This window comes from Psittacula echo (genome assembly GCF_963264785.1).
Source record: "Psittacula echo genome assembly, chromosome: 5".
NCBI lineage: Eukaryota > Metazoa > Chordata > Aves > Psittaciformes > Psittacidae > Psittacula > Psittacula echo.
The window spans coordinates 69,160,030-69,182,910 of NC_137739.1; the positions used below are offsets into that span (position 1 = coordinate 69,160,030).

At 51.1% G+C, this 22,881-nt stretch overlaps 1 protein-coding gene across 1 annotated transcript in view; it reads right to left on the reverse strand.

The window, feature by feature from the left end:
- Positions 1–3,721: 3,721 nt before the first annotated feature.
- AHNAK2 (AHNAK nucleoprotein 2) overlaps positions 3,722–22,881 on the reverse strand; it is a gene marked incomplete at both ends in the record, with an annotated part of 74,673 nt that continues 55,513 nt past the window's right edge. The window contains one exon of the mRNA XM_080619757.1: positions 3,722–22,198. Coding sequence (XP_080475883.1) covers positions 3,722–22,198 — 18,477 coding nt within the window. The remainder of the gene's footprint in view (positions 22,199–22,881) is intronic.

The following is a 22,881-nucleotide window of genomic DNA, read 5'->3' on the forward strand; positions in this document are numbered from 1 at the left end:
GAGTGCTGAGGCAGTTTGAAAAGCTGTTTGAGGAGTTGCATCTTGAACCAACAAAAGTATTTTCTGTAGCGGAGTGTGCTCCTCTAGATGGCACTCAAAGCTGCGTTTTCACTGATTTGGGGATGATGGGTATTGCAGGAACAAGAAGGAAACTTCCATCTCCACTTGTGAGCTCAAATCTGGATACTGGATAAGCTGTTCAGAGTTTCTGGACAAGCTGAGACTTGTCTTCTGGTAATATAAGACTCATATGGGGTCAGGTTCAGCTTATATAAGAAAAATTGATGCTTATGACAGTGCTCTTTGCTGGCATCACTTGTGTTGGTTTTTCTCCACAAATGAAGGAGGGGTTTACAACTAAGACGATAAACTGAATCTAAGAGGAACTTGAGTTTATTTCCCCGGTTTCTTGTGAAACTTCTTAGGCCCCTTCATAGTTTCATTCTAAATTACTTGTTCTCTGTTACAAAGGTAGATTATGGTGTAAATTACAACCAGGCTTTGAATCTCTTAATAATTTTGTTTTCCATTTAGGAATCAGGGTTAATAATAGTCCGTATCCATCCACCTGTTACTTATTGCTTTCATTTAGATTGTGATTTCTTCAAGTTAAGGAGTATACCAAGTGTAAGCTGGGGCCTCCAGAAGTATTCATTAGCATCTATTTATTTTCCTTGAATGGATTTTCTAGTTTGGTTGCAGGCAGTTCAGATTTTTTCTCAGTATTAGTTTATTAATGTCTAGGGAAAGTTGTTGGTTTGGATCTTGAGCATGGATACTCTCCTCTGATCAGCTCGTCTCATGTACCTATGTCATGCTGGAGTACAACTTAAGCAAACCAGCCTTGCTTTACATGAGTGGCTTTCACGCAGAGCTGCTGCCTGCTCTCCCAGCAGTCTCCTTTCTGAGAGGACTTGGTTTGGTGCAGTGCCTTGTGGCTACAGTGCTGCTGACACCAGTGGCAGATAACAGCAAGACAGAACATAGCTGGCTCTATAGGTTTGTGAGTTCTGACAGGACTAAAAGTCACCTGGCTTCACACATTAGACACTACCTTGTTCCAAGAGCTTTTGTGTTATCTGTTTTCTGTTTTTCCCCATTATTCAGTATTTTCCTTTCCCAGTTGTTCCAGATAAATCATACCTTTGTTGCTTTCATCCAGGTACTGAGAAAAATTCTCATTTACCCTTTATGCTATATCAATGCACACTTAATTTTTTGGAAGTCATAAATATCTCTATAATCCCTGGAAGATAGCTCTTCCATCATGGGCACTGATCCACAGACCTCATTGCTCCCTACAGCTTCCTGAGGAGAAGTGGAGAGTGAGGTGCTGCTCTCTTCTCCCTAGTATAGGATAGGATGTATGTGAATGATTCAAGGCTGCACCAGAGGAGGTTCAGACTTGACATTAGGAAACATTTCCTTACAAAGAGGGTGGTCAAATACTGGAACAGGCTTCCTAGAGATATGGTCAATGCTCCAAGCCTATCAGTGTTTAAGAGGTATTTTGGACAACACCCTTAATAACATGCTTTGACTTTTGGTCAGACCTGAAGTGGTCAGGCAGAAGGTTCCTTCCAAATGAACTGCTCTATTCCCTTCCATTCCATTCTTTAGCTGTCTTGCCTTTGGGATATGTGAGAGGTCCTTCTTCAAATACAACAACAAAATGGCCAACCAACAATGCAAGAAATTACCACGATGGGAGTGTTTTTCTTTTAAATGCATTTATACATTCTTTTAGATGTCAAATCACAGTTGCAGGTTTGTTAGGCTGGAGACTTTATGTAGAGGTTTAGCTGAATAGCCCACTTTTTCAGATGTTAAAAAATACCAGTAATGAAGGAAATCTACCACAGTTAAAAGAACAACCTAAGCATCTCAAATTAAGGATGCAGGTGGGATCAGAACCAGCCTGTTGACAAAATGTCTATGTTCTGCAGGTTTGTATCTGTGCTCCTTGCACCCCTTTGAGCTCTGTTCTTAGCTATGCCTGTAGCCAGACCCTTGGGTTAACCTGGTTGCTTTTTCGCTAACTTTCACCTTTCCCAAAGCTGACAGTAGCCTATTTGGAGGATTGTTTTATTGCTGCTTCTTTTTTCTACTGCTCTTCCCTTAACTATTTCATTAATCTTTGAAAAATATGATAGTGATTACTGCTCTGTGGTCATTGCTGTCTCAGAGCTCAATTTTAACTGACTTGATTCTGCCACCTTTGCAACAGACTTCTACATTCAGCGTTGTGTAGGTGGATTCCTATTTGTGGGCTTAAGTAAATGAACACTACCTGCGAAACATTTTAGGTGAAGGAAGCTTTGCAGGTAAATGCAAGCTGCTGTTAGAATGCGACGTCCTTCATTACATACATTACCTTTTTCTGGACTCAATTTTCCTGTCTTGATCACAAGGTTTTCCTCAGTCCTGGTATATGCCGTTGCCATCTAATGTGGTAATTTTGGGTCTATTGAACAATAACTTTCATACTTAGGGAAACTGCAGGGAAATGTTCTAAATAAATGATACATTTATATAAACAGTCTCTTCAGAGATAATTAGAGTTTTCTTTATAACTGCCAGCAGTTCTTTTTAGAGTATTTAAGCCTACTGCAAGGATACAGAAATGAAGATCATCTCAAGCTACAGATGGTTAGACAACCAAGTACACTTCCTTTACAACCCAGTTCCTAAATGTTTTGCTGTGTCTGCTTTCCCTGTACTAAGTAGAATATGGAGAAAGAAAATACAAGATGAGAAAACTGCTCTAATGAAGCATGTCTGCACATGCCAATCTATAAAACTCACGATTGTAATGTGTGAAAAGTCTTCATTACCACTGTATTTAGAATCTGTGCTGTCATTAAGCAGCCAGTTAAGCAGATAATTGGGTATACTCAAACCTTTGGCAAATTTAAGCTGGGGTTTTCAGATTCAGAAAATGCTAACAGCACTACCAGTAACTCACAATACTCAAGTTATTATTCATATGGTGAGTTTATTGTGAATTAAGAATACAGACAGTGTTTTAATGATACACGTGAAGGCTGTCACATATGCAGTTTGTTTTTTGCTGTGCACTTGAGAGAAGCACTAATATAAACAAAGAAGCAAATAATTATATACATCTCCTGTCCCAGAATATCTTTGAAGCAATTCCACCACTGTGGCAGATCATTCTGTGTATTTAAGTATTCAGTAAATATATACATAAATATTTATTTATTCATATTTCAATAATTATTCTTTGTCAGAATGTTTTGGTTTGGTATCTTAAAAATGTGAGTTAGTTACATGGTTTTTGGTCTTGAGTGTACCCTGGTTTTCTTTTAAAATTCTTTTAAGGCTAAATATGACCCACCACAATAATCAAAAAATGAGGAGAGGAAGACGTAAACCGTTAGTCTCTCTATACTAGTATTTTGGTTTTATTTTGCATTTTAAAATGTTCATGGGATATATATATATAACCTTAGCTGAAATAAAGAAAAATATTTTAATAAGAAAGCAAAAGTAGGTCAGAAAAGTTCAAAATCTAAACAGGTAAGTGTACTTCGCATAGTACTAGGTTATATCCCATTCTGGAAGTAATCTATAATCTAAACATGATCATGAATATGTTTTAGGTTTTGTTTAATTTTCAGTTACTAAAAAATTAAGAAAACATTCTTGTCTGTACATGTAGATTATTTTATTTTCATTGACAATTGAGAAAAGACAATATTCATTTGGTTTTATCTCCAGGAATATTAGATTGACTATCTTTTTCTTCTTCCAACAAGATTAGTTCAGTTCTTGCTGAAGATGTCACGATAGTTCGAGAAACTGGAACATTGGATGAGAGTACACCAGCTTCAACTGTTTCACCCTCAGTTGTATCTTTAGGTGATAAGCTTTCTTGTGCATCAAAAAATACATCAGGTTTATCTGATGGGCTATCTTCATCTGAGATTCTTCCCTCTCCATGAACCATCTCTTCTTTGTCAACAGTTTTAGCCTTTTTGGAAGGAGATGTGAAACCAAGCTTGGGAAATCTAAACCATCCAGTTTTTTCAGTTTGCTTAGAAGAATCATGACCTGATATGTCAGCAGGTTTCACTTCTTCTGGAACTGACTTTTTTACTTCTGTTTTTGAATCTGTGCTAGTTTCATCACCAGAAGATGAAAAGCCAATACTGGGAAGCCAAAATTTGAATCTTCCAGGAGATCTTTTACTATCAGTCTTTTCTTTTCCATTGGTTATGTCTTTTTCTTCATCTTCTAGTGCTTCAGCTACATCCTCGTCTTTAGAGAGAGGATCTGCAGTTATTCCCTGAAGTGATTTACCAGGAAGACTCTCTTCAAGTTTACTGGAAGGCTTTACTTCAACAGCAGATGTTTTTAACTTTGGCAAACTTACTTCTCCAATAGATTCTTCAGTCTCACTGTGTAGATTGTCAGATAGTTTAAGCTCAGCACTGTCAGTCCTCCGTGCTGCTCCCCCAAAACTTCCATCAGCATATTTAGGTGTGTTCACTGACACACTCTCTGTTGGAGATGGCTGCGGGACTAGCACTTCTAAGTTGCTATGTGATTCAGGCAACTTCACTTTGACCAATGAGAATCCCAAGGCAGGAGTTTTGACTTCTGATGAGAGAATCTCTGATTCTTTCACTATTTCAGTAGTATAAATCTCACATCTTTCAATAGCAACATGTTCAGGTTCTACTTTCTCACTCATTTCTTGGCCCTCTACATATGACCAGTGAATGTCTTGCCCTGCATTTGGAAGGGAGGACCCTATGGTAGTAGTCATCTGTGCTGTTTTAATGTCAGGTTCAGTTAGTGTTAGAATTTTGCTTTTTGCTTTTTGAACACTAGCCTCTAGAGCCACTGGTGTTTCTTCAGGGATAGCAGAGCTTTCTTGCAGTTGCACTACTTCAATGTCAGTACTAGATCCCTTTGGATCTGTTACAACTTTTGACACTGAAACATCAGCTTCAATTGGGAGAGCTTTGAAAGTAAACCTTGGTATTTTTAGCTTGGGAATTTTTAGATTTACTTCTGGGTCATCTTGTGATTTGTCTACTGTTATTCTGGCAGATGCTTCCATATGATCTAGAGCTGGACTTTTCAGGCCAATAGATTTTTCTAATTTTTGAAACTGCATCTCTGCTGTGCCTATTTCAGCTTTAGATACTGAATCAGCTTCTGACTTTGACAAATTGATATCATCTTCAAAACCCTTGACTTCTGAATGCAACAATCCAAACTTTGGAATCTTAAACTTGTATGTTTTAATTTTACTTGCTTCTGCTCTATTTTCTACTTGCACTTCCCCTCCTGCAGACATGTCCTTTTCAACACTTTCCACTTGAAATTTCTTTTCAGGATCTACTCTAGCAATTTTAACGTCCATCTTCACTACTGGAACTTCTACCATTAGATCTTCCAGCCTAGCTGTTACATAAGCACCATCTTCTGATCCCTTTGCTGTAGACCACTCACTCATAGGCCTTTTCAATTGGCTTCCTTCACTGTCTTTTCCTGTAATTTTCATCTCACCCTTTATCTTTCCTTGTTTAATTACTGCCTCTTGATTTTGAATATCTAGCTCTTCCTTTGGAAGACTAACATCTATTTTCTCTTGTGTTGCATCCAGAGTAATTTCAGCTGATGATGGTATACATCCTGTTCCTGAAGTCTCTAACTTAGAAGAACTTTTTGCCTTTGGGACTTCTATATCCTGTGACTTGGTTTTATGCTCTTGAAGAGTCAGAGTACATGTAGAAAACCTATCTGTTAAACTGCTATCTTTATCAAATTCTCCTGGAGATACCGTGAGTTCTGAAGTATACATTTTTTGTCCTTCAGCACTGTGCTTAACTATATCTGCATAAGTTTCAGTTTTTGGAATATTCACTGTGCTATCTGTTCTTTCTGTGGACAACAATATATCTCCTTCCATCTTTGCCAAGCTAACATCAGAACTCTTCACAGAATCTCCTATTTTTGGAATCCCTTCATTTCCAATAGTAATTTCAGTGACTGCATGTGGTAATGAGAATGTATTTTCAGGAATACTCATTTCAGTTTGCACTTCGGCAGAGGGAACACCTGTCTGACCTTCTTCCATACATCTTTCGATGTAAGCATCACCTTTTTTTTCCTTTAAGGATGTCCTGCCAAATGCAGGTATTCTGAATTTTGGCATTTTAAACCATCTCTGATGTTCTTCAGTCTGACCTTCTTCAGCTTTTATATCATATTCTTCTTTTAATTTGATATATTTCTCCTCAAGGCTCTCAACAGCTCCCTCTGTCATTGGTTTAGACACTGACTGGAGGCTTACATCTACCTTTGGAGCTTCCATGCCAGCCGTCAGAACTTGTGGTGTTTTTATCTTACAAACACCTACTCCAGGATCTGACATATCAGATGTAAGTTCTGATACTGGAACTCTCACATCAATGTCAGCAGTTTCCCTTGTCATTTTTAGATGGGGTAGCCCAGCTTCTATTTTTGGGGAGCTGATTTCTGTCTCTGGGCCTTTCCCTTTTGTTAGGGAAATTCCAAATTTTGGCTTCTGAAATTTGGGCATTTTAATCTTCCCTTCAGGACCTTCCAAATTAATCTTTCTTCCATCCACAGCTAATGACTTTTCTGTTATTATTTCAGGGCTCCTCAGTTTGATTGAAGTTTCTCCTTTGGCGAACTTAATACCTATTTTCTGAATGGTATCTTCATTGGTAGAACTTGATTTTAAGGCAAGCTGTTGAAAACTCCCCTCTGAAGGAGGCAGAGCAGCACTGATCTTTGCTGAGCTGACTCCCATTTCAGTTTGGGAGGCTCCAGTTTCTATTTTTGAAAAGTCCAGGGTGGGGATCTTAACATCAGATGGTTTTATGCTTATTTGTGTCCCTTCTTCTGTCCTTTCAAAATCACTTCTTTCTATATCAGGTATCTGTATTGAATCATCACCCTCTCTCTCTGATTTAAGAATAGTAGTGTCAGCTTCAACTTTTGATGAACGAGTCTGAGATTTGGGAACCTTGATCTTGGAGAGTGAAATTTTAGGCATGACAAATTGAGGCTTTTTACTTGGACTTTTCTGTTCAGCTTTTCCTGCAGATATTTCCAGATCAAGGTCTGGCCCACTACCCTGATCATCAGTTGCAGTTTCTCTCACTTCTGTGTCTATTCTGCTTGACATTGCAGCAAGTTTATGATCTTCCAGATTCACTCCAGAATCCAGTTTAACACTTGCTTCCTTCTTTGGTGACCAATTAAAGGATGGAAGTTTGAATTTTGGCATTTTAAAATGTCCTCCTTCTCCATCTCCATCTTGCTTTCTTTCTGCTTTAATTTTTAGTCCTACATCTGAATCCTCAATATCAGTGTCTGGTTTTGGAATAGAAATGTCAGCCTCTGATGCCCTGTTGTCAGATTTGGTCATCTTGACTTTAGGGCTGTAAGTTTCTGTTCCTGTACCACATTCCACCTCCCATTTTGGTGCTTCAACAGCAATGTCAGCTATTTCTACCATTGTTTTTAGTTGTGGAACCTTGGCTTCTGATTTGGATTGTCTGACCTCCTTTTCTGACCCTTTCCCTTTAGAATCTGTAATTCCAAATTTTGGCATTTGGAATTTAGACATTTTTGTTCTCTCTTCAGCACCTTCAATTTTTATTTCTACATCACCCATAGCAATTTCACTTGATGTTCTTTCAACACTTGTGTCAAGACTCTTCACCTCAAGGAAGCCTTCAGTTATCATCTTAATATCTGAAGGGGAGAGGCTGGCATTAGCAGCGGCTGATTTCAATGTCAGGTCATTTTCTTCACATGTAGGAAGCATGACCTTATCTGTAGGCATATCCATCTCTATTTTGGGAGCTTTGATTTCTGTTTTGGAAAATTCTGAAGTTGGGACTGTAATTTTTGGCATTTTTATGTCCATTTCTGCCCCTTCTACACTACTCCCTTTCTCAGATTCCAGTACTGAAACACTTTCTTTCTCTTGTTTGGAACCACAAATGTCAGTTTCCTGTACAGGCAGAGACACCTGGACTTTCTGACCTTTAATTTTAGGGAATGAGATCTTTGGCATGGTAAACTGAGACTTCCTGATTCTGCCCTTTCCACCATCTTTTTCTATTGATGTATCAAATTCTACATGAAGGTTTTGATTCTCAGGGGTAAGAAATATTAATTCAGATTCTATGTCTCGAGACAGAGTAGACAAAGTTGGTTCTTGCAGATGTCCCTCCACTTCAGAAGGAGCAATAGCTTCTTTCTTTGGTGACCAACTAAATGACAGGAGTTTGAATTTTGACTTTTTAACTTTGTTTTCTTTCTCTTCAGTGTCCATCTCTCGTGAAAATACTTCCTGTTCTGCCTTGCATTCTAAATCTGGGCCATGGAATTCCACTTCTAGTTTTGGCATGCTAGCTTCCATTGATGGGAGACTGACATCCAACCTGGGAGCATCCAGAACAATTTCAGGTGAAGGCTTGTGCATTTTTACACCAAACTCAGCATCAGAGATCTGAGTTAGTTTGTCAGTATCAGTCATATCAGATGTTGTCCTTTCCCCAGAAATTTCAGATTCCACTTTGGAACCAACGTCAGTTTCTGATGGTTTTACCATGGACACAGAAAACCCAAATTTTGGTTTTCGGAATTTAGGAATTTTAACTGTAAACTCTGTGTCATCTACAGGTATTTCAGCAGATGGTAGTTTACATAATGGCTTCAGACTGACTCGCTCCAAAGAAGCATTTTCACTTACAATTTCAAGATCTGTTACTGAAATATTCTCATCAGCAAGAGATGACAGTTTGGACTCAGATTCTGCTAGATTCATTTGATATTTAGTAAGAGTAATATCACCTTTTGGTAATGGGGAATCCTGCTTATATTTAGAAGAACCAATATCAACTTTGGAGAAACCCAAGACAGGAATTCTGAATTTAGTATTTTTAGAGCAAGTAACTCCCTTATTAACTGGAGGAACATCACTTCCAACACTACCTGAAATAACAGCAGAAGCATGCTCTGTTACAGAATAATAAAGAGATTCTGACAAAGAAATGTCAAAACCAGACTTACACTGCGTATGAGGCTTAACACTTTTAGAAGGAGAAACCTTAGGCATATTAAATAGAGAACTTTCAGATTTACCCAAATCATCCTGTTTTCCAGGAGAGGAATCTATGTAAAGTTCAACAGCAGATGACTGGATCTCAGCTACAGCCAGGCTCACATCTACCTCGGCGCTTCCCGAGGGCACCGTCACTTGGGGCTCCTTGAGGCTGACGTCCACGTCCGCGGCCACGGTGCCCTTGGCCTCTCTGCTGCTGGACCAGCCGAAGGAAGGCATGCCGAACTTGGGCATCTTGAACTTGCCGTCCTTGGTCTTCACGGCCTCCTTCTCTGGGGCTCTGGCTTCCCCTTCGAGGGTGAGGGCTGCCTCGGGCGCCTGCGGCTCAACGCGGGCCTCTGGAAGGGTGACGTCGACAGATGGGAGGCTGATGTCCGCCTTGGGAGCTTTGATGTCCGCTTTGGGCATTTTGAGGGAGGTCTTCTCCAGCTTCCAGCCGGCCCCTTCGCTTTTGCCGCTGGGGACGTCGGCTTTGAGGCCCAGCGCGGTGCCCTCCGCCGCGGCCGTCACACTGGCGGACGGGAGGTCGACCTGTGCGGTGGGCAGGCTGACCTGGCCTTCGAGCGCCTCCGCCTTGGGGGGCGACACTCCGAATTTGGGCTTGTCGAACTTGGGCATCTTTAACTTCCCTTTCAGGCCTGTGGTTTCCAGCTCGGCCGCGTCGAGGGAGCCTTCGGCAGAGGGTGCTTTGAGGTCTATGTCGGGCGCCTGGAGCTCAAGGGAGCCTTCCACGGAGGGCAGCTTGATGTCGGCGGCCGTGATGCTGACGTCGCCAGCCTTGAGGCCAGCCTCCGGCAGGCTGACGTCGACTTTGTCCGCTGAGACGTCTGCGTCCAGTTTGGGAGCCTTGACGGTCGGCTTGGAGAAGACCACGCTGGGCACCTTGACTTTCGGCATGTGTATTTTCATGCCGCCGCTCTCAACTTTGCCGGCAGTCACCTCCAGGCCGCTTTCGGCGTCTGGACCCTGCACGGCGGCTTCGCCCTCCGGGACTTCGGCCTGAGCCTTGGGCAGCGAGGCCTCGCCCTTTGGCAGGCTGACCTGCAGGTGGGGAGCTTTGACTTTGGGCAGCTTGACGCTGGGCATCTTGACGTCGGGCATCTTAAATCGGCCTTTCTCACCGTCTCCTGCGGCGCCCGTCTCGACCGTCACGTCCACACCGGGCGCTTGGATCTCGGCCGCGGGCAGGCTCACGTCGACCTCGGCGCTTCCCGAGGGCACCGTCACTTGGGGCTCCTTGAGGCTGACGTCCACGTCCGCGGCCACGGTGCCCTTGGCCTCTCTGCTGCTGGACCAGCCGAAGGAAGGCATGCCGAACTTGGGCATCTTGAACTTGCCGTCCTTGGTCTTCACGGCCTCCTTCTCTGGGGCTCTGGCTTCCCCTTCGAGGGTGAGGGCTGCCTCGGGCGCCTGCGGCTCAACGCGGGCCTCTGGAAGGGTGACGTCGACAGATGGGAGGCTGATGTCCGCCTTGGGAGCTTTGATGTCCGCTTTGGGCATTTTGAGGGAGGTCTTCTCCAGCTTCCAGCCGGCCCCTTCGCTTTTGCCGCTGGGGACGTCGGCTTTGAGGCCCAGCGCGGTGCCCTCCGCCGCGGCCGTCACACTGGCGGACGGGAGGTCGACCTGTGCGGTGGGCAGGCTGACCTGGCCTTCGAGCGCCTCCGCCTTGGGGGGCGACACTCCGAATTTGGGCTTGTCGAACTTGGGCATCTTTAACTTCCCTTTCAGGCCTGTGGTTTCCAGCTCGGCCGCGTCGAGGGAGCCTTCGGCAGAGGGTGCTTTGAGGTCTATGTCGGGCGCCTGGAGCTCAAGGGAGCCTTCCACGGAGGGCAGCTTGATGTCGGCGGCCGTGATGCTGACGTCGCCAGCCTTGAGGCCAGCCTCCGGCAGGCTGACGTCGACTTTGTCCGCTGAGACGTCTGCGTCCAGTTTGGGAGCCTTGACGGTCGGCTTGGAGAAGACCACGCTGGGCACCTTGACTTTCGGCATGTGTATTTTCATGCCGCCGCTCTCAACTTTGCCGGCAGTCACCTCCAGGCCGCTTTCGGCGTCTGGACCCTGCACGGCGGCTTCGCCCTCCGGGACTTCGGCCTGAGCCTTGGGCAGCGAGGCCTCGCCCTTTGGCAGGCTGACCTGCAGGTGGGGAGCTTTGACTTTGGGCAGCTTGACGCTGGGCATCTTGACGTCGGGCATCTTAAATCGGCCTTTCTCACCGTCTCCTGCGGCGCCCGTCTCGACCGTCACGTCCACACCGGGCGCTTGGATCTCGGCCGCGGGCAGGCTCACGTCGACCTCGGCGCTTCCCGAGGGCACCGTCACTTGGGGCTCCTTGAGGCTGACGTCCACGTCCGCGGCCACGGTGCCCTTGGCCTCTCTGCTGCTGGACCAGCCGAAGGAAGGCATGCCGAACTTGGGCATCTTGAACTTGCCGTCCTTGGTCTTCACGGCCTCCTTCTCTGGGGCTCTGGCTTCCCCTTCGAGGGTGAGGGCTGCCTCGGGCGCCTGCGGCTCAACGCGGGCCTCTGGAAGGGTGACGTCGACAGATGGGAGGCTGATGTCCGCCTTGGGAGCTTTGATGTCCGCTTTGGGCATTTTGAGGGAGGTCTTCTCCAGCTTCCAGCCGGCCCCTTCGCTTTTGCCGCTGGGGACGTCGGCTTTGAGGCCCAGCGCGGTGCCCTCCGCCGCGGCCGTCACACTGGCGGACGGGAGGTCGACCTGTGCGGTGGGCAGGCTGACCTGGCCTTCGAGCGCCTCCGCCTTGGGGGGCGACACTCCGAATTTGGGCTTGTCGAACTTGGGCATCTTTAACTTCCCTTTCAGGCCTGTGGTTTCCAGCTCGGCCGCGTCGAGGGAGCCTTCGGCAGAGGGTGCTTTGAGGTCTATGTCGGGCGCCTGGAGCTCAAGGGAGCCTTCCACGGAGGGCAGCTTGATGTCGGCGGCCGTGATGCTGACGTCGCCAGCCTTGAGGCCAGCCTCCGGCAGGCTGACGTCGACTTTGTCCGCTGAGACGTCTGCGTCCAGTTTGGGAGCCTTGACGGTCGGCTTGGAGAAGACCACGCTGGGCACCTTGACTTTCGGCATGTGTATTTTCATGCCGCCGCTCTCAACTTTGCCGGCAGTCACCTCCAGGCCGCTTTCGGCGTCTGGACCCTGCACGGCGGCTTCGCCCTCCGGGACTTCGGCCTGAGCCTTGGGCAGCGAGGCCTCGCCCTTTGGCAGGCTGACCTGCAGGTGGGGAGCTTTGACTTTGGGCAGCTTGACGCTGGGCATCTTGACGTCGGGCATCTTAAATCGGCCTTTCTCACCGTCTCCTGCGGCGCCCGTCTCGACCGTCACGTCCACACCGGGCGCTTGGATCTCGGCCGCGGGCAGGCTCACGTCGACCTCGGCGCTTCCCGAGGGCACCGTCACTTGGGGCTCCTTGAGGCTGACGTCCACGTCCGCGGCCACGGTGCCCTTGGCCTCTCTGCTGCTGGACCAGCCGAAGGAAGGCATGCCGAACTTGGGCATCTTGAACTTGCCGTCCTTGGTCTTCACGGCCTCCTTCTCTGGGGCTCTGGCTTCCCCTTCGAGGGTGAGGGCTGCCTCGGGCGCCTGCGGCTCAACGCGGGCCTCTGGAAGGGTGACGTCGACAGATGGGAGGCTGATGTCCGCCTTGGGAGCTTTGATGTCCGCTTTGGGCATCTTGAGGGAGGTCTTCTCCAGCTTCCAGCCGGCCCCTTCGCTTTTGCCGCTGGGGACGTCGGCTTTGAGGCCCAGCGCGGTGCCCTCCGCCGCGGCCGTCACACTGGCGGACGGGAGGTCGACCTGTGCGGTGGGCAGGCTGACCTGGCCTTCGAGCGCCTCCGCCTTGGGGGGCGACACTCCGAATTTGGGCTTGTCGAACTTGGGCATCTTTAACTTCCCTTTCAGGCCTGTGGTTTCCAGCTCGGCCGCGTCGAGGGAGCCTTCGGCAGAGGGTGCTTTGAGGTCTATGTCGGGCGCCTGGAGCTCAAGGGAGCCTTCCACGGAGGGCAGCTTGATGTCGGCGGCCGTGATGCTGACGTCGCCAGCCTTGAGGCCAGCCTCCGGCAGGCTGACGTCGACTTTGTCCGCTGAGACGTCTGCGTCCAGTTTGGGAGCCTTGACGGTCGGCTTGGAGAAGACCACGCTGGGCACCTTGACTTTCGGCATGTGTATTTTCATGCCGCCGCTCTCAACTTTGCCGGCAGTCACCTCCAGGCCGCTTTCGGCGTCTGGACCCTGCACGGCGGCTTCGCCCTCCGGGACTTCGGCCTGAGCCTTGGGCAGCGAGGCCTCGCCCTTTGGCAGGCTGACCTGCAGGTGGGGAGCTTTGACTTTGGGCAGCTTGACGCTGGGCATCTTGACGTCGGGCATCTTAAATCGGCCTTTCTCACCGTCTCCTGCGGCGCCCGTCTCGACCGTCACGTCCACACCGGGCGCTTGGATCTCGGCCGCGGGCAGGCTCACGTCGACCTCGGCGCTTCCCGAGGGCACCGTCACTTGGGGCTCCTTGAGGCTGACGTCCACGTCCGCGGCCACGGTGCCCTTGGCCTCTCTGCTGCTGGACCAGCCGAAGGAAGGCATGCCGAACTTGGGCATCTTGAACTTGCCGTCCTTGGTCTTCACGGCCTCCTTCTCTGGGGCTCTGGCTTCCCCTTCGAGGGTGAGGGCTGCCTCGGGCGCCTGCGGCTCAACGCGGGCCTCTGGAAGGGTGACGTCGACAGATGGGAGGCTGATGTCCGCCTTGGGAGCTTTGATGTCCGCTTTGGGCATTTTGAGGGAGGTCTTCTCCAGCTTCCAGCCGGCCCCTTCGCTTTTGCCGCTGGGGACGTCGGCTTTGAGGCCCAGCGCGGTGCCCTCCGCCGCGGCCGTCACACTGGCGGACGGGAGGTCGACCTGTGCGGTGGGCAGGCTGACCTGGCCTTCGAGCACCTCCGCCTTGGGGGGCGACACTCCGAATTTGGGCTTGTCGAACTTGGGCATCTTTAACTTCCCTTTCAGGCCTGTGGTTTCCAGCTCGGCCGCGTCGAGGGAGCCTTCGGCAGAGGGTGCTTTGAGGTCTATGTCGGGCGCCTGGAGCTCAAGGGAGCCTTCCACGGAGGGCAGCTTGATGTCGGCGGCCGTGATGCTGACGTCGCCAGCCTTGAGGCCAGCCTCCGGCAGGCTGACGTCGACTTTGTCCGCTGAGACGTCTGCGTCCAGTTTGGGAGCCTTGACGGTCGGCTTGGAGAAGACCACGCTGGGCACCTTGACTTTCGGCATGTGTATTTTCATGCCGCCGCTCTCAACTTTGCCGGCAGTCACCTCCAGGCCGCTTTCGGCGTCTGGACCCTGCACGGCGGCTTCGCCCTCCGGGACTTCGGCCTGAGCCTTGGGCAGCGAGGCCTCGCCCTTTGGCAGGCTGACCTGCAGGTGGGGAGCTTTGACTTTGGGCAGCTTGACGCTGGGCATCTTGACGTCGGGCATCTTAAATCGGCCTTTCTCACCGTCTCCTGCGGCGCCCGTCTCGACCGTCACGTCCACACCGGGCGCTTGGATCTCGGCCGCGGGCAGGCTCACGTCGACCTCGGCGCTTCCCGAGGGCACCGTCACTTGGGGCTCCTTGAGGCTGACGTCCACGTCCGCAGCCACGGTGCCCTTGGCCTCTCTGCTGCTGGACCAGCCGAAGGAAGGCATGCCGAACTTGGGCATCTTGAACTTGCCGTCCTTGGTCTTCACGGCCTCCTTCTCTGGGGCTTTGGCTTCCCCTTCGAGGGTGAGGGCTGCCTCGGGCGCCTGCGGCTCAACGCGGGCCTCTGGAAGGGTGACGTCGACAGATGGGAGGCTGATGTCCGCCTTGGGAGCTTTGATGTCCGCTTTGGGCATTTTGAGGGAGGTCTTCTCCAGCTTCCAGCCGGCCCCTTCGCTTTTGCCGCTGGGGACGTCGGCTTTGAGGCCCAGCGCGGTGCCCTCCGCCGCGGCCGTCACACTGGCGGACGGGAGGTCGACCTGTGCGGTGGGCAGGCTGACCTGGCCTTCGAGCGCCTCCGCCTTGGGGGGCGACACTCCGAATTTGGGCTTGTCGAACTTGGGCATCTTTAACTTCCCTTTCAGGCCTGTGGTTTCCAGCTCGGCCGCGTCGAGGGAGCCTTCGGCAGAGGGTGCTTTGAGGTCTATGTCGGGCGCCTGGAGCTCAAGGGAGCCTTCCACGGAGGGCAGCTTGATGTCGGCGGCCGTGATGCTGACGTCGCCAGCCTTGAGGCCAGCCTCCGGCAGGCTGACGTCGACTTTGTCCGCTGAGACGTCTGCGTCCAGTTTGGGAGCCTTGACGGTCGGCTTGGAGAAGACCACGCTGGGCACCTTGACTTTCGGCATGTGTATTTTCATGCCGCCGCTCTCAACTTTGCCGGCAGTCACCTCCAGGCCGCTTTCGGCGTCTGGACCCTGCACGGCGGCTTCGCCCTCCGGGACTTCGGCCTGAGCCTTGGGCAGAGAGGCCTCGCCCTTTGGCAGGCTGACCTGCAGGTGGGGAGCTTTGACTTTGGGCAGCTTGACGCTGGGCATCTTGACGTCGGGCATCTTGACGTCGGGCATCTTAAATCGGCCTTTCTCACCGTCTCCTGCGGCGCCCGTCTCGACCGTCACGTCCACACCGGGCGCTTGGATCTCGGCCGCGGGCAGGCTCACGTCGACCTCGGCGCTTCCCGAGGGCACCGTCACTTGGGGCTCCTTGAGGCTGACGTCCACGTCCGCAGCCACGGTGCCCTTGGCCTCTCTGCTGCTGGACCAGCCGAAGGAAGGCATGCCGAACTTGGGCATCTTGAGCTTGCCGTCCTTGGTCTTCACGGCCTCCTTCTCTGGGGCTTTGGCTTCCCCTTCGAGGGTGAGGGCTGCCTCGGGCGCCTGCGGCTCAACGCGGGCCTCTGGAAGGGTGACGTCGACAGATGGGAGGCTGATGTCCGCCTTGGGAGCTTTGATGTCCGCTTTGGGCATCTTGAGGGAGGTCTTCTCCAGCTTCCAGCCGGCCCCTTCGCTTTTGCCGCTGGGGACGTCGGCTTTGAGGCCCAGCGCGGTGCCCTCCGCCGCGGCCGTCACACTGGCGGACGGGAGGTCGACCTGTGCGGTGGGCAGGCTGACCTGGCCTTCGAGCGCCTCCGCCTTGGGGGGCGACACTCCGAATTTGGGCTTGTCGAACTTGGGCATCTTTAACTTCCCTTTCAGGCCTGTGGTTTCCAGCTCGGCCGCGTCGAGGGAGCCTTCGGCAGAGGGTGCTTTGAGGTCTATGTCGGGCGCCTGGAGCTCAAGGGAGCCTTCCACGGAGGGCAGCTTGATGTCGGCGGCCGTGATGCTGACGTCGCCAGCCTTGAGGCCAGCCTCCGGCAGGCTGACGTCGACTTTGTCCGCTGAGACGTCTGCGTCCAGTTTGGGAGCCTTGACGGTCGGCTTGGAGAAGACCACGCTGGGCACCTTGACTTTCGGCATGTGTATTTTCATGCCGCCGCTCTCAACTTTGCCGGCAGTCACCTCCAGGCCGCTTTCGGCGTCTGGACCCTGCACGGCGGCTTCGCCCTCCGGGACTTCGGCCTGAGCCTTGGGCAGCGAGGCCTCGCCCTTTGGCAGGCTGACCTGCAGGTGGGGAGCTTTGACTTTGGGCAGCTTGACGCTGGGCATCTTGACGTCGGGCATCTTAAATCGGCCTTTCTCACCGTCTCCTGCGGCGCCCGTCTCGACCGTCACGTCCACACCGGGCGCTTGGATCTCGGCCGCGGGCAGGCTCACGTCGACCTCGGCGCTTCCCGAGGGCACCGTCACTTGGGGCTCCTTGAGGCTGACGTCCACGTCCGCGGCCACGGTGCCCTTGGCCTCTCTGCTGCTGGACCAGCCGAAGGAAGGCATGCCGAACTTGGGCATCTTGAACTTGCCGTCCTTGGTCTTCACGGCCTCCTTCTCTGGGGCTCTGGCTTCCCCTTCGAGGGTGAGGGCTGCCTCGGGCGCCTGCGGCTCAACGCGGGCCTCTGGAAGGGTGACGTCGACAGATGGGAGGCTGATGTCCGCCTTGGGAGCTTTGATGTCCGCTTTGGGCATTTTGAGGGAGGTCTTCTCCAGCTTCCAGCCGGCCCCTTCGCTTTTGCCGCTGGGGACGTCGGCTTTGAGGCCCAGCGCGGTGCCCTCCGCCGCGGCCGTCACACTGGCGGACGGGAGGTCGACCTGTGCGGTGGGCAGGCTGACCTGGCCTTCGAGCACCTCCGCCTTGGGGGGCGACACTCCGAATTTGGGCTTGTCGAACTTGGGCATCTTTAACTTCCCTTTCAGGCCTGTGGTTTCCAGCTCGGCCGCGTCGAGGGAGCCTTCGGCAGAGGGTGCTTTGAGGTCTATGTCGGGCGCCTGGAGCTCAAGGGAGCCTTCCACGGAGGGCAGCTTGATGTCGGCGGCCGTGATGCTGACGTCGCCAGCCTTGAGGCCAGCCTCCGGCAGGCTGACGTCGACTTTGTCCGCTGAGACGTCTGCGTCCAGTTTGGGAGCCTTGACGGTCGGCTTGGAGAAGACCACGCTGGGCACCTTGACTTTCGGCATGTGTATTTTCATGCCGCCGCTCTCAACTTTGCCGGCAGTCACCTCCAGGCCGCTTTCGGCGTCTGGACCCTGCACGGCGGCTTCGCCCTCCGGGACTTCGGCCTGAGCCTTGGGCAGCGAGGCCTCGCCCTTTGGCAGGCTGACCTGCAGGTGGGGAGCTTTGACTTTGGGCAGCTTGACGCTGGGCATCTTGACGTCGGGCATCTTAAATCGGCCTTTCTCACCGTCTCCTGCGGCGCCCGTCTCGACCGTCACGTCCACACCGGGCGCTTGGATCTCGGCCGCGGGCAGGCTCACGTCGACCTCGGCGCTTCCCGAGGGCACCGTCACTTGGGGCTCCTTGAGGCTGACGTCCACGTCCGCAGCCACGGTGCCCTTGGCCTCTCTGCTGCTGGACCAGCCGAAGGAAGGCATGCCGAACTTGGGCATCTTGAACTTGCCGTCCTTGGTCTTCACGGCCTCCTTCTCTGGGGCTCTGGCTTCCCCTTCGAGGGTGAGGGCTGCCTCGGGCGCCTGCGGCTCAACGCGAGCCTCTGGAAGGGTGACGTCGACAGATGGGAGGCTGATGTCCGCCTTGGGAGCTTTGATGTCCGCTTTGGGCATCTTGAGGGAGGTCTTCTCCAGCTTCCAGCCGGCCCCTTCGCTTTTGCCGCTGGGGACGTCGGCTTTGAGGCCCAGCGCGGTGCCCTCCGCCGCGGCCGTCACACTGGCGGACGGGAGGTCGACCTGTGCGGTGGGCAGGCTGACCTGGCCTTCGAGCGCCTCCGCCTTGGGGGGCGACACTCCGAATTTGGGCTTGTCGAACTTGGGCATCTTTAACTTCCCTTTCAGGCCTGTGGTTTCCAGCTCGGCCGCGTCGAGGGAGCCTTCGGCAGAGGGTGCTTTGAGGTCTATGTCGGGCGCCTGGAGCTCAAGGGAGCCTTCCACGGAGGGCAGCTTGATGTCGGCGGCCGTGATGCTGACGTCGCCAGCCTTGAGGCCAGCCTCCGGCAGGCTGACGTCGACTTTGTCCGCTGAGACGTCTGCGTCCAGTTTGGGAGCCTTGACGGTCGGCTTGGAGAAGACCACGCTGGGCACCTTGACTTTCGGCATGTGTATTTTCATGCCGCCGCTCTCAACTTTGCCGGCAGTCACCTCCAGGCCGCTTTCGGCGTCTGGACCCTGCACGGCGGCTTCGCCCTCCGGGACTTCGGCCTGAGCCTTGGGCAGCGAGGCCTCGCCCTTTGGCAGGCTGACCTGCAGGTGGGGAGCTTTGACTTTGGGCAGCTTGACGCTGGGCATCTTGACGTCGGGCATCTTAAATCGGCCTTTCTCACCGTCTCCTGCGGCGCCCGTCTCGACCGTCACGTCCACACCGGGCGCTTGGATCTCGGCCGCGGGCAGGCTCACGTCGACCTCGGCGCTTCCCGAGGGCACCGTCACTTGGGGCTCCTTGAGGCTGACGTCCACGTCCGCGGCCACGGTGCCCTTGGCCTCTCTGCTGCTGGACCAGCCGAAGGAAGGCATGCCGAACTTGGGCATCTTGAACTTGCCGTCCTTGGTCTTCACGGCCTCCTTCTCTGGGGCTCTGGCTTCCCCTTCGAGGGTGAGGGCTGCCTCGGGTGCCTGCGGCTCAACGCGGGCCTCTGGAAGGGTGACGTCGACAGATGGGAGGCTGATGTCCGCCTTGGGAGCTTTGATGTCCGCTTTGGGCATTTTGAGGGAGGTCTTCTCCAGCTTCCAGCCGGCCCCTTCGCTTTGGCCGCTGGGGACGTCGGCTTTGAGGCCCAGCGCGGTGCCCTCCGCCGCGGCCGTCACACTGGCGGACGGGAGGTCGACCTGTGCGGTGGGCAGGCTGACCTGGCCTTCGAGCGCCTCCGCCTTGGGGGGCGACACTCCGAATTTGGGCTTGTCGAACTTGGGCATCTTTAACTTCCCTTTCAGGCCTGTGGTTTCCAGCTCGGCCGCGTCGAGGGAGCCTTCGGCAGAGGGTGCTTTGAGGTCTATGTCGGGCGCCTGGAGCTCAAGGGAGCCTTCCACGGAGGGCAGCTTGATGTCGGCGGCCGTGATGCTGACGTCGCCAGCCTTGAGGCCAGCCTCCGGCAGGCTGACGTCGACTTTGTCCGCTGAGACGTCTGCGTCCAGTTTGGGAGCCTTGACGGTCGGCTTGGAGAAGACCACGCTGGGCACCTTGACTTTCGGCATGTGTATTTTCATGCCGCCGCTCTCAACTTTGCCGGCAGTCACCTCCAGGCCGCTTTCGGCGTCTGGACCCTGCACGGCGGCTTCGCCCTCCGGGACTTCGGCCTGAGCCTTGGGCAGCGAGGCCTCGCCCTTTGGCAGGCTGACCTGCAGGTGGGGAGCTTTGACTTTGGGCAGCTTGACGCTGGGCATCTTGACGTCGGGCATCTTAAATCGGCCTTTCTCACCGTCTCCTGCGGCGCCCGTCTCGACCGTCACGTCCACACCGGGCGCTTGGATCTCGGCCGCGGGCAGGCTCACGTCGACCTCGGCGCTTCCCGAGGGCACCGTCACTTGGGGCTCCTTGAGGCTGACGTCCACGTCCGCGGCCACGGTGCCCTTGGCCTCTCTGCTGCTGGACCAGCCGAAGGAAGGCATGCCGAACTTGGGCATCTTGAACTTGCCGTCCTTGGTCTTCACGGCCTCCTTCTCTGGGGCTTTGGCTTCCCCTTCGAGGGTGAGGGCTGCCTCGGGCGCCTGCGGCTCAACGCGGGCCTCTGGAAGGGTGACGTCGACAGATGGGAGGCTGATGTCCGCCTTGGGAGCTTCGATGCCTACCAATGTAGTTTCAGTTATTTCTTCTGATTTCTGTGGTGCTACGCTGAATTCTGCTTTTTTCAGTTCAAAATCATATTTTTCAGTTATTTTATATTCTTGTTTCTGTTCACTGTTATTGTTTACATAGGAAGTTTTTACAGCTTGATTTTTCAGACTTGCCAACTGTACCTCTGGACTTTTTCTTATATCCTTATCTTTTGTTTTTCCTTTTAAGGTCGCTATGCCTTTTTCAGTGCTTGGAACCGTCATTTCTTCTTCTGATACACTCATCTCTTGTTTTGGTCCTGCATCTAAAGATACTAGTTTTCCTTCACTGTCTCTTATGTGACCTTCTGTTTGCTCTGTCTCATCTTTTGCAGTTGCCCAGGTAAATGTAGGCATTTTAAATTTCGGCAGTCTGAATTTACTTTCTTTTCCGTTCATATCTTTTTCTCCTGTTTTCATGCTGAAGTCCATTTTCGAAGTTTTATGACTTGTTGGCGTTCCATCTTCTATCAGTGCCTTTGGCACAGTATCTGCTGGTTCTGTTGTGCTTTCTTCTCTTGGTATTTTCATGTCAGTTTTAGGTGTTTTTTTCATTTTTAATGATGGCATTTGTATTTTCCAAGTAGAAAGTTCTGGTTCGGCATTGGGCATGTTAGTTTTCTGACCCACATTCCTGCCGTCCTCTGAACTCATATCAGCTGTTCTTTCTGGTACTGAATGTGGAATATCACTTCCCAGCTTGGTCTTTTTAGTCTCTGCTTCTTTTATTTTGGTCACTGAAATCCCAAATTTTGGTTGCTGAATTGTCAGTATTTGCATGTCTTCTGCTTGTTTTTCACTTGTTTCCAGTGTGTCAGATGTGTGTAATTCTGCTCCAGCAGCTATTTCTAGACCTTTTACCAGTATAGATTCTTGTGCCCTGTGTCCCATCATGTCTATGTTAATTCCACTTTCTCCTTCTGTTTTATCTGCTTTTCCTTTCTGTTTCTTTTTTCGGGATTTAGAGGAGGCTGGCAGTACTTGTTTAGTTGGGCTTTCTTTCAGATCACGTGTTTCTAAACTGGGCTTTGATATCTGTGTTGTTATAGCTGGTAATTCAGGTACAGTAAATTTTGATGTTGATTCCTTGTCTTTTTCTTTTTTAATGCTTATTTCAACTTCAGGGCACTTTTTTGCATGAGACGGAATGCCATTTTGCATATCGTTTAAGTCTTTTATTAAAGTTTCATGTACCTCTCCTGTTTCAGTTTCATAAACAGGCAATGTGGTATATTCAACAGTTAAAATTTCAGGATTTTCCAGGCTAATATCTTCTTTATGTATTTTCTCTCTTTCATTTAACAGCGTAGTTTTTATTTCTTTTTTTGGCCTGTCTTGAGGTTCTGTTTTGGATCTGTGCATTTTGAACCCAATGCTTGGGAACTTCAGTTTCTTTTGGCTTCCTTTTTTTTCTCTGATGTGGACTTCTTGTTGAAATTGAGACTCTGTGTCTGTGCTCGTAGGGGAAATATCCTGTGTAGCAGACTCATATGCATCTGAGGTACTATGAGATCTTCTGTGCCCCAGTATCTTTTTATTTTTGATTGACTGGAATTTTGGCCATGACAACCTATCTTTTTTAGGTCTCTTGCTTCTTCCTACCCTTTGGCTTACAATTAATGTTTCCTTGTCTTCTTCTGAAATGTCTTTTCCTGAAACATGCAGTGTTTCTTCAGGAATGCTGTCACTGAGTTCTTTTTCCTGAAAGAACAATTAATAATCAGAAGATTAAAACTAAACTAAATACAGAATCAATATGAAATAAAATACGTATTATACAATACATAGATTTACTTTTTATTCACAGTATCTGGTTGTTATACAAAAAAAAGTGAAATATATATATAAAATACATGAAAATGTTGGATATAATTCAGGCAGAAATTACATTTAAAAAATGGATTATACGCCTGTAACATATGGATTCTGAAGGTTACGTTCTTTGCAAAACATTTCAGTAAATAGAGGTTTCTATATGTATCTTTATGTATGTCTGTACAAATATATATATATATAACATTTATATGTATATGAAGAGAAAAATAATTTTAAGTGTGGTGGAGACCTATGAGCAGATCATGTCTATACAGATATCAGTGGCTAAACACACTTTCTAGAAAAAATTTCATTTATGAGCTTTTGAGAAAAATATTTACTGTTATTTTACATTTTGAACAATACTGAATATAAATATCAGATAACTTATCTGAGCCTGTTCTATTAGTGGACATTTAACAACAAAAATAAATGGTTCCTCACTAGAGTATGTTTTTCTACCCTAGCACAAGATTGTGGCTTTATCCAAAACCTATAGTTTTCCCAGGATATTAAAAAAGCTGCAAATAGTATGTAGGATTTTTTTCTTCTCATGAACATTCATGCTA